The 11,019-nt window shown below is 44.3% G+C and overlaps 1 protein-coding gene across 4 annotated transcripts in view; it reads left to right on the top strand.

Annotated features, from left to right (window-relative positions):
* Window positions 1-3,594: 3,594 nt before the first annotated feature.
* Window positions 3,595-11,019, top strand: part of RNASEH2B (ribonuclease H2 subunit B) — an 84,422-nt gene continuing 76,997 nt past the window's right edge. For 2 of the 4 annotated variants that reach the window (XM_081215161.1, XM_081215157.1), the window contains exon 1: window positions 3,630-4,144. In XM_081215161.1, coding sequence (XP_081071287.1) covers window positions 4,081-4,144 — 64 coding nt within the window. In that variant the 5' untranslated portion in view covers window positions 3,630-4,080. Of the gene's footprint in view, window positions 4,145-11,019 lie in introns of all 4 variants that reach the window. The other 2 variants (XM_081215160.1, XM_081215158.1) reach the window with 2 other exon arrangements.

Here is an 11,019-nt window from a genome sequence, read left to right as displayed (position 1 = left end):
CTGCTCTTCTTTCTTTCTCAATAGCTTCAGTCATTCTTGTTCTATAACTGGCAGATCTCACAGTTTTATATGTGGGTATTTGCATATACAATATGCAACCTTTTGCAACAAGTAGTATCCTGTTTTGGGTTGGGTTGGATAAGAGAGTGAATATAAAGGAAATATCCTCCCCAGAAAGAATGGTTCAGTACTACTGCTTGGTCTCTTTTCTAAATAGTTGGCCCTTTTGAGAGCTGATGCCTTTCTCCTCCCCATATTATTCTCCAGTACCGTGTTGCCTTCCCTGTTGTCCCTAGATGAGCATTTGGCAACAAGACAAAACACAAGGCAACAATTCTTTCTTAGGATGAAAGTGATGATAAACATGGATTTTCATTCTTACTTTGTTTTGAAAGAAGAATTCTCATAAGTGTTTAATAATCTATTAGAGAAAAAGAATCACTACCCTTAGTTCAAGCTCTCTCTGTTCTGGTCACCACTAAGCACTGGTAGAGGTCACTGGACATTGAACTGTTTTTAAAAATTTTCCCCAGTTCCTTTTTTTTTTCCACTAGAAAATGAACATTTCTTATTTCCGGCATTTAGAAGAGTTTCTATGTCTCTCTACTCAGAGGTATTAATGTTGCTGTTCCCTTCTTATTCCTTGAAGAACGACCTGCTTGTCTCTTTGCGTGTTAGTATAACTAGTATAAAAATTACTTTATGGAATATTTTATGATATACTAGATGTAATCACTTTGTTCTTGTTTATAAAACTTAGGAATGGCACAAGCCACACTGACTGTTACCATAACTGCCTATCTATCCACATACATGTTTATTCAAAAATATTTGTGGAGCATATGCTATGTGCCCATACAGCTTTGTTCTAGGCACTGGGACACTAGGGAAGGAGGGAGGGAAGGTTAAGAGCCCAATTTCTGGGGTGGAATTCCTGCTCTGCCGCTTGCTGGTTGTGTGTGTTGGGTAATTAGTTGATCTCTCTAAACTTTACATTCTTCCTCTGTAAAACGTGGGGATCATACTGACACTTCCCCTTAAGGCTGTTGGGAGGACTGAAAGAGTCAGAGTTACATGTTCAGCGCAGTGCTTGTCGCAGTTGGTATGCAGTGAGAGGCATCATTAGTTTTTGAGGATAAACTGGTGAATTATTAGATGCTGTCCTTCCTCAAGGAACTGACTGAAAATCAGGCTCACTCCTTAGTGAGGTAACTGAGAAGACTGGAGGCATCTCATTCATGGGGAGGACGTTTGGAGACAGGAAGAGGAGTGCAATGAGCAGGTTTTGTCTCAGTGAGCCTGATGTCTGATGAAATGTTGTCTAGGCGAAGTGGAGGGTGAGAGAAAGGCAGAGCAATGAGGCTAGTTGAGAGTAGCGTGGTTCCGACTTGAGAACACAGTGTCAAGTGCTGCATGTGACAGAGGGCAGTTCCTCACGGCCAGACTGTGGTCAAGGTGGGGAGGGAGGGAGGCGGTAGAAACTGTGGCTGGAGGGGCAAGTGAGAACCAGATCTCATGGGCCTTGTGTTCCAAGCTTAGTACCTTGGACTTTACCCTGAGGACAACAGGAATCTGGAGCCAGTCTCCAACATCACCACGGGTCCCCCTTCCAAGAAGGTACTTAAATAATTTTTTTAAGTGGATAAATGAAATTGCTTAGAGATGTTTGTTGCAGCACATCTTTTTTTTAATGTTGAGCCTTTTAATTAATTCTTTTTTTTTTTTTTTGCTGTGTTGGGTCTTTGTTTCTGTGCAAGGGCTTTCTCTAGTTGTGGCAAGCAGGGGCCACTCTTCATCGCGGTGCGCGGGTCTCTCACTGTCGTGGCCTCTCGTTGCGGAGCACAGGCTCCGGACGCTCAGGCTCACTAGTTGTGGCTCACGGGCCTAGTTGCTCCGCGGCATGTGGGATCTTCCCAGACCAGGGTTCGAACCCTTGTCCCCTGCATTAGCAGGCAGATTCTCAACCACTGCGCCACCAGGGAAGCCCGCAGCACCTTTTTTAAAAAAAAGTTTTCATCCTTGGACCTAAATGTCAGAGAATGAATTATACTCTCATTCATAGGACATAGTGACAGCCATCCACGTGCACCCTGGCCCCTCATTTGATTTTTCTTGCCTTCTCATTCCTTATCCATCCCCAATCCCACTCCCCTCCCTTTTAAAGACACCCATTTCTTATGTGATACATGGCCTTAAATGTGCATATATCCTTCTAAAAGATATAATGTTGTTTTATGTGTTTTTAATTTACCTATATGGTTTTCTGCCATCAATCTCTTCCTACTTCTTTTTTTCCCTCTTGATATAAAGCATCCATGTTGCTACGTGTACATCTAGTTCATTGCGTGTACCTCTAGTTCATTGCTTCAAACTGCTGCATAGTCCATATATAGTATATACATTGTAGCATTTTTTAGAATAACATTTTGAAATAATCTAAATATTGTACACTAAGGAATGGTCAAGTAACCTTGGTACATTAGCAGTGTGAAATAGCATGTCTCCAATGACAGTTCTGGATGCCATGGGAAATGTGTTCATGGCAATGTTAAGGTACAAAAGCAGACAAAATTGTCTTTGCATTGTGAAAACAACCACATAAAAACACATGTTCAAACAGCCAACGGCTGGAAAGGATCAGAAAACGATGAAAACAGCTCTAGAGCAATACCAATCTGCTGCCTGCCCCAGAGTTAGCATCTGGGTCCCCCTCCTCAACCAGAAAGGCTTCCTCTCTGCCAGGTGTGTCCTGCAGTCAACTTGAGCTGCATTTGTCTCCCCTCATGGGAAACAGGACTGAAATAAAAAATCTTTTCAGAAGGCTGAGATAGATCTAGTGCTGCAGAATTTAACTCTCTTCAAGATTAAGCAAAAAAAGTTAAGTGCATTAAGAGTTATGTATATTACTCTTCCATTTGTGAAAAAAAAAAAAAAAGACACATAAACTTGTTTTTGAATGGAAAAATTCTGAAGAACAGACAAGAAACTGTTAACAGTGATTGCCCCTGGGGAGGGGGACTGGGGATCTGGGGTAGCAGGGAGTCATACTATTCTTAAGTATGAGACAAATATTTATTACCTTCTTTTCTAAAACCTATTAAAATTTTATTTTTAAAAATTTAACTCCCGAAATTTCATGACTATTAAATTTTTATTTTTAAAAGTTTAAATCCCGAAATTTCATGACTATTAAAATTTTATTTTTAAAAGTTTAAATCCCGAAATTTCATGACTCTTATCTTTTTGCACATCGCTTTTTAAAGTCTTAATTTTTAACTCATTACAAATCAATGTCTTCCAAAACAACAAATGCACGTTTTGAGCCTCAAACTGTGCCCCTCTTTTTAGTAATGAGGACTAATCCCAATTTGAGGACCGCTTTACATGCATTTTGTTATTAATTACAAAGCACACCAGATTCTGACATTAATTCCAACGCAGAATGCAAATGATATAAAGAAACGTTGACAAGGAACGGTGGCATTAGGATTCCGATGTGATGATAGCTGTTGTCCTTAACGTGGATTTGCTCCAGGCTTTTCCTCCCGCTAGGTGTGCGCGAGTCCGCCAGCCCTCAGCGGTGGCAGGCGTCATCCATCCGGGAGCCCCACTCCGCAGAGACCCGGCCTTGGCCCGCTCTCCGCAGGATGGGGAGTCCCTGGGCGGAGGGCCGCTGGGCGCGGTGACCGGGCGCCCCGAGACTGAGGCCACCCCGCCCGCCGCCGCCGCCAACCTGGGTCGCCGCCCCCCGCGCCGCGTCACTGGGTGCCGCGGGTGAGCACCTACCATTGGCCGAACCGCGGAGGGGAGAGGCCGCGACCCTTCCCCGCCGGCGGGCGACGCGCCAGTGGGCCGGCGGCCTGGGCCTGGCGCTCAGTTTAAAAACTTAACCCGGGCCTCTGGCGGGCTCCGGAAACGAAACGAAATTCGCCCCGCGGGCCGCCCTCCGGGCCCCGCCAGTCTCTCCGCGCGCCGCGCTCCCCGGAATCGACCCTTCTCCCGCCATTTGCCACCGGGCTCTCGCTGAGCCCGCCCTCCCAGGGCTCAGAGGCCTGCGGCCGCCGGGACCGAACGGGCGGCATGGAGGCAGGCGTGGACTGCGGAGAAGGGGCTAGCGCCCGGCAGCACGTGTTCCTAGTCCCAGGTAAACACGCCCGCCCCGCAACGGGGGCGCGCCCGGCCACGGCCGGGCCTCCTGCCCCGGGTGGCCCGGCCCGAGAGCGCGCCAGGCGGCGGCTGGGGCGGCGCCCGGGCGGGTTCTCGGCGGCGGCGGCGGGGCGCGCACCCCAGAGTGTTCCCGGGTCAGCGCAGAGCCGAGGCGCAGCCGTAACAGGCCCTGCGCGCCCCTCGGCCGCGCGGGCGGGACCCGAGTGCCTCGCGGAGCACGTGGTTCCTCTTCTTGGTTATGAGTGCCCGCAGCTCCGCTTTTCAAAACCTCAGCAGGAAGCTCAGAAACGGACCGAGCGGATTTTCCCTGTTCGGGTTCTTTGTGGATCCATCGGGTGGGCTGGAGGGAGCGGCCCAGGCCTGGGGAGAGCAGTGCGGGTTCAGGGCCTCGAGGCCTGGAGGTGTCTGCTCTTGGGGTGTAACTAGGAATCCCCCACTCGACAGCTGGCTTGGCGTCTGAGTCCTACTGGATCGGAACCTAGGATCCAGTAGGTCCACATTGGCCTGGAGGCTGCGCTGTCTTAACAGGATCCCAGCCCTGGGACAGGCCTTGGTTTGTGAGGCAGGAGGGGAGCTGGATGTTGGAAGGGGTTAGGACAGGGGTGGTTCAAAGAGATTCAGGCAAGTAGCTAATGACAGGAATGCTGGAGCCAGTATTTTCAGCCTCCCCCGGGATGATGACCACATCCGGGGTCTGCTGGGGCTTGGGATGATGGACATCAGTTGCCACCTATGATGGATGGCATGAAGTGGCAGAGTAAATGGAGTATGGGACCAGGGAGTGCAAGCCAGAAAGGTTTGGCCTTTTCATAGGATGATACATTGATTTGACGGCATAACGTTGGCTATAAGGAAAACCCATTGTTTATGTAATTTTGAGATTTAGCTTAGCAAATACAGTATTTTTGCAGTAAATGATACTCTGATAACTATATAGTCGCCCAGTAATCTAGATTTTTATGATGGATATTGAAAATAGTTACGTGACCACCTGTCAAGAATATTTTGTGCATGTTTAACTTTTTCTCCCTTTATAAAGAAGTATATCATACATAACGTGTACCAGTTTAAGTGTGCAACTCAATGAACTTTTCATATGTATACACCCCTGTAACCATTCCCCAGGTCAAGACCTAGAACTTTTCCAGTGAGCTCCTCTTGCCTGTTGGTAGATAGCCTCAGTAACCTCTGTGCTGACCTCTGTCACCAGAAATTTGTTCTGCCTGTTTGGATAAGTGTGTGTTAACTTTGTACAACTTTGTACCTGGCATCGTTTACTCAGCTGAGGTCCACCCATATTCTGTGTAGCAGTAGTCTGGTTTGTTGGTTGGTTTGTGTTTTCTTCGCTGGGTATATTTTATTGTATGCATATTCATAATACTTATCTCCACTACTGTGGGTGGATGTTTGGATTATTTCCTGTTTGTAACTATTATGAGTTACACTTCTAAGAACACTCTTTTATGAGGCTTTTGGTAGATGGAAGTGCTCATTTCTCTGCAGTGTAGACCCAGGAGTGGAATTGCTGGTCCTGGATATTGTATGTTCAGCTTTGTTAGACTCTGCTCAACAGTTTTCCAAAGTGCTTGTACTGATATATACTCCCAGCAAGAGTTCCCGTTGCTCCACATCCTCACTAGAGATGTTTGTAGTTTGTATAGGAAAAGTTAATGCAAAATTCAGGGTATTCACAGAATCTAGTAAAGGGCTACCTGATACATGCTTTACAGTAGAAAAATTCTCTTCTCACTGTTGTCACATTAATTCAATGAGATTTTAACGGTGGGAACTCTAATCATTCAGAATCAAGTGCATTATTTTTATTCAGATACACACAATGGCTGAGAATAATTTGAATTTCTTATCTTGTTCTATTTAATCAGTATTGAAATTTTCATTCTTCAAGTATGTTTGTATCCTCACCGTATTAAACACAAAAACCTTTAAGATCATTTAATATTGATTGCATCCCTGAAAACTGTTGGTTTAATATGTCTACTGTCAGACGGCGAGAAGAATTTCAGTCTAGTTCCTGTTCAAAGCTGAGTTGTTTTGTGACCTTTCAACTCATTGGAGGAGGCTGAGCCAGCTGTTAAGGAACTGTTAAAAAAGAACAGTGTAGTCAGGCAGGCTGGTTCTTTAGAACTTAGAACTTGAGCTTCTAGTGCCTGTAATTCTTCTAGCTGGACTTTACTGCCATCTGCAGGCCCTGGGTGTAGAAACGCTGGTGGTCTGATAGTTAACTGCTGTGCAACTGTGCTTCTCAATCTTGAGGGCATCAGTCATCTGGGGAGCTAGGCCCCATCCCCAAAGTCTCTGATTCAGTAGGTCTGGGGGGCCCTGAGAATGTGCATTTCTAACAAGTCCCCCCCGCCCAGTGATGCTGGTGCTGCTGGTCAGAGGACACCACTAGGAACCACTGAAGTGGGACCAGCCCTAGGGAGCTGGATTGGGAGATGAGAACAGCCAGCCTCAGATTTAGCTGTCTTTATGGCGGGTCAGAATTTCCATGGTCAGGGGAGCGCATGTAAGTATAGGGTATGAGGCCCATCTTCACAGATGTATTTGTTGTTTTTTCCAGCATATGGGAAGTCATCCCCAGTATGTTATGCATTTAAGAGATGGAGACTATACCCTACCATAGGGCAGTATTATATGGTAACAGAGGTCTCTCTGCCACTCGTTCTCAGTTTGTCTGGAAAAGTCGAATATCTCAGAAAAACAAAAGCTGAAACTTGGAAGGGATACTTGGAGGTGGTCGGACGTAGCCTTGATTTTCATAGGCCAGTAGAGATAGAACTGCCTTCCGTTTCAGCAGGGTAAGCATTACTTGCACTTTGGGATGGTCTCAAACGTTTCTCCCACACGCCCTGGAATACTAGCCTGTTTGCAGCTTTGGTTACTGTAAGAGACCGTGAACATCTCAACTTTTTGGAATAAGGTAGAAGTTTCCATCTCTCTTTGCTGCCCTAAAAGTAAATGTTTAAGTTATATTTTTAATATTTTTCTCTAGTCCAAGTTTTGTACGCTTGTCAGTCCTAATAAGTTGGAGTGGATGCCGACGTGAGAGGCCAGCGGGAACAGATTCACTGAATGTAGGAGAGAAGACTGTGTTATATGCTGCTGTGGCTGAACTCTGTTACTTAGCCATCTCCAAGGAAATGTTAGAGCATTGGGAAACCCTAATGTTACGTGAGGAAAAAGGGAAAGACAGAAATGATCTCAGGATCCACTTAGGCTGAAATCATCCCCCAGTCAGCCCCCTGGTTAAAGAGCCTCCAGGTCAAACTGGAATTCAGATCACATCTTCAACTGTAGACAAGTTTTGCAATAAAGTTATTCCCCTTTATTTTATGAAAATACACATTTAAAAATATTTTAGGAAGAGTATTTCTCTTTGTTATTTTTCCCCCCAAATAGTATAAGTAATGCCAGTTTTTGGGGGGTAGAGGAAGGGGTACCCTCTGGGAGATAATCCCAGGCCTGCCTGCCTACCTGAGACATTCCAAATACAGTAATGACCCTTTTATGTGAGGTGCCATGATAATCACCATAAAGTGTCATATTTGTCTCTCCAAAAGGAACACAAAAATAGATTTGTATAACTGCAAGCTTTAGAACTATATTCTAATTAAAGGATTAAAAAAGAAATCAAATTTAAAAGGAAAAACTAATTTCCTATTTACTAATGGAGAAAATTTATGTTATTTCTGATTAGAGACTTGTAGCTTTTTAATAAGCCCACAAGAAACACCTCTTGTTTGAAAAGTAGAAGTTTAAAGTATGTGGCAAAGGAAGAATTACTGTAGACCCAAATGACTTTTCAGTGACCCTAAAAAAAAATGAAACTTTTTTCCCCTTTTACCTGAGGGCATGTGGTTAGTCTCAGAAGAAGAAGCAAGTGTTTTGTTCTTTGTCAACACTGTTTGCTTGTATGTATGTTTGTGTTTAGAAATAAACCTCGTGGGCTGAAAGCTTCCCTACTTTCAGAAGAGCTTTTTCACCAGGGTGGAACCTGCATTAACTTGGCCAGAGATAGGGAACCTGGAGGATTCAAGTGCTGACTTTAGACAACTTCTGAATCATTCAGCTCAGCTTCTTGGAAGATTTGTCATTTACTGAATAGTCTCCTGCAGGCTGTCAGCCGTTAGGGAGTCTCTGAGTTTTCCAGCACAGAGTGTATTTAACATTTTCCACACAAATCCTGAATCTGGCTTTGTCTTTATGAAACGTTTTTGGAGGGAACCCGACTGACCTTTCTCAGATGGCCACACGCTGGATCTGCTCCCCTTGCTATCTGAGCACATTCTGAAGTGGATGGACTTAATCAGTTGCCAATTGGTATAACTGGGCTGTTTCCAGAGCCTGATCTTGTCATGCTAGCAATTGTTCCGAAAGGCCCCTGGACGTTTATAAGTCAGAACTCATGGCTCCCACATATTTATCCTCCAGGGCAGAAAAAAATTCATAAAAGGAAAGTAAGAAATGTTCATGATTGTTTTTCCACTTCAGTTGCGGAATAGGGACTGCATGGGTTTCCCCCGTATCCTCTGAGCTTTAACCATGATGTTAAGAAACAAACAAACAACAATGTTCTTGAAAGCCTGGCTATAATAAAACACACCTAAAACTAGATTTATGCTATTTATGAGCTCTGTGTCCTTGGACAAATTGCATGCTCATTGTAAAGCCTCGATTTCCTCATCTCTGCAGTGGGGAGAACAGTACCGGTCTCACGGGGCTGTTGTTTGTTGGTTTGAATTACACATACGCTCTCTCTTGCACCCCAAGCTCTTAGCCCCCCTGGCCTGGGACAGAGCAGGCATTCAGTAAACATTCGCTAAAAGAATAAATGGCTCACGTTCTGTTTCTCCCTGCAGCCTTTGTCTTTGCTCACGCTCTCCTCTTTCTTCCCTTTCCCTTTCCATCAACTTTAGTTTCCATGAAGCTAAGCCATTTGTATGTATCACAAAGTGAATTCCAGTGTTCTTTTGTCTATTTCTGCCTTTATTTTACTATTTACTCTTACTACGTATTTATTGGAACACCCGCTAAAATACTTAGCGATATTGAGGTTGCACAACTTCTCTTTCTTTGAGTGCGCATGACTTTGTGTCTGCCTGGACCCCTACCCACTCTTTCCCATGTTCTCTGCTTGGCAAATGCCTACTTATTTTTAAACCCAGTTCAGGTGTCACCTCCTCCAGGAAGACTTCCTTCTGGGCCTCTCCCTGTTAGTGTGCAAGTTAGTGGTACCTCTTTGACCACCTACACATTTCATCATGGTTATTCAGTTCACTGTCATTTTTATATGAGTATGTATGTATTGGACACCCAGTACATGCCAGTAGCTGGGGAGGATCCAGGCACGTTCTCCCCGGTGGCCCCTGTTAGCTCCTCATTGGTGGGCTCGTTGGCCTTAAGCTTCAGAACCCAGCCTTGCCTGGTGCCTCTGAAAGCAAGCATGCCACCTAGAGGTCCTTTATATTTGTTTTTAAAATATCTTTGAAAGTGCCTTTCTGTTCTAGGTATGACTGTTTTGCTAAAGTGGAGTGAGCTCGCTGGTGAAAGGGTCCGATATGCTCTGAGCCTGTTTCCTTACCTGCCTCTGAAACTGCTAGAATCCAGGCTGGCTGAGGGCTCCCCAGGCAGAGCTGATTTCCCTGCGAGGGCCTGAAGTCCTTACAATATTTGGCAAGACTCTCTTCCATCGTCAGTTGCTCTTTTAACTTCAGTTCTGACCATCTAACTCTTCACTTACACATTTTTCTCCCAGTGTTGTTTTTTTTTCAGTAACTTTTTTTATTAGAGCAGTAGTACGTACCCAGTGTAGAAATTTTAGTAATGCAGAAAAATATACAGAAGAAAAGAATTTGTCCATCATCCTGCCACTGAAAAATAACAATTTTGGAAATATTTTTTCCAGGCTTTTTGTGTTGTATGTATCATAGAATGAATTCCAGTGTTCTTAAATTTTTTCTCATTTTTCTATTTCTGCCTTTATTTCACTATTTACTCTTACTTCTTATTTGCGGGAACACTGACTAAAACACTCAGAGACACTGAGGTTACACAAGAGTACTATCTGGTTCTGTTTACTATAGTTGTATGTAGAATTAGAAAAAGATGGTTAGACTGATTTAATGGGGAGCTAGGGGGCCAAAATTTTTTTCTTTTAGTTTTGATAAAGACAGAAACTCAGACAGTGACATGAATAAAGCTGGCAAAGAATCTGTGGGCCATATTTTGAGCACTGAAGAGGCTTTTTATAAGTTTACATATAACAAATATACCAAATAAGTATTGCTTCACAGAGTAGGCAGTACATACTTGGAATGGATTATCTTTTTTTTTTTACATCTCTATTGGAGTATAATTGCTTTACAGTGTTGTGTTAGTTTCTGCTATATAACAAAGTGAATCAGCTATACATATACATATATCCCCATATCCCTTCCCTCTTGCGTCTCCCTTCCACCCTCCCTATCCCACCCTTCTAGGTGGTCACAAAGCACTGAACTGATCTTGTGCTATGCAGCTGCTTCCCACTAGCTAGCTATCTGTTTTACATTTGGTAGTGTATGTATGTCAGTGCCACTCTCTCACTTCGTCCCAGCTTACCCTTCCCCCTCCCCGTGTCCTCAAGTCCATTCCATACGTCTGCGTCTTTATTCCTGGCCTGCCGCTACGTTCATCAGAACCATATTTTTTTTAGATTCCATATATATGTGTTAGCATATGGTATTTGTTTTTCTCTTTCTGATTTACTTCACTCTGTATGACAGACTCTAGGTCCATCCACCTCACTACAAATAACTCAATTTCATTTCTCTTTGGCTGAGTAATATTTTG

Source organism: Mesoplodon bidens, assembly GCF_964165515.1.
Source record: "Mesoplodon bidens genome assembly, chromosome: 17".
In the NCBI taxonomy this organism is placed as follows: domain Eukaryota; kingdom Metazoa; phylum Chordata; class Mammalia; order Artiodactyla; family Ziphiidae; genus Mesoplodon; species Mesoplodon bidens.
This window is presented reverse-complemented; position numbering and strand designations above follow the sequence as displayed.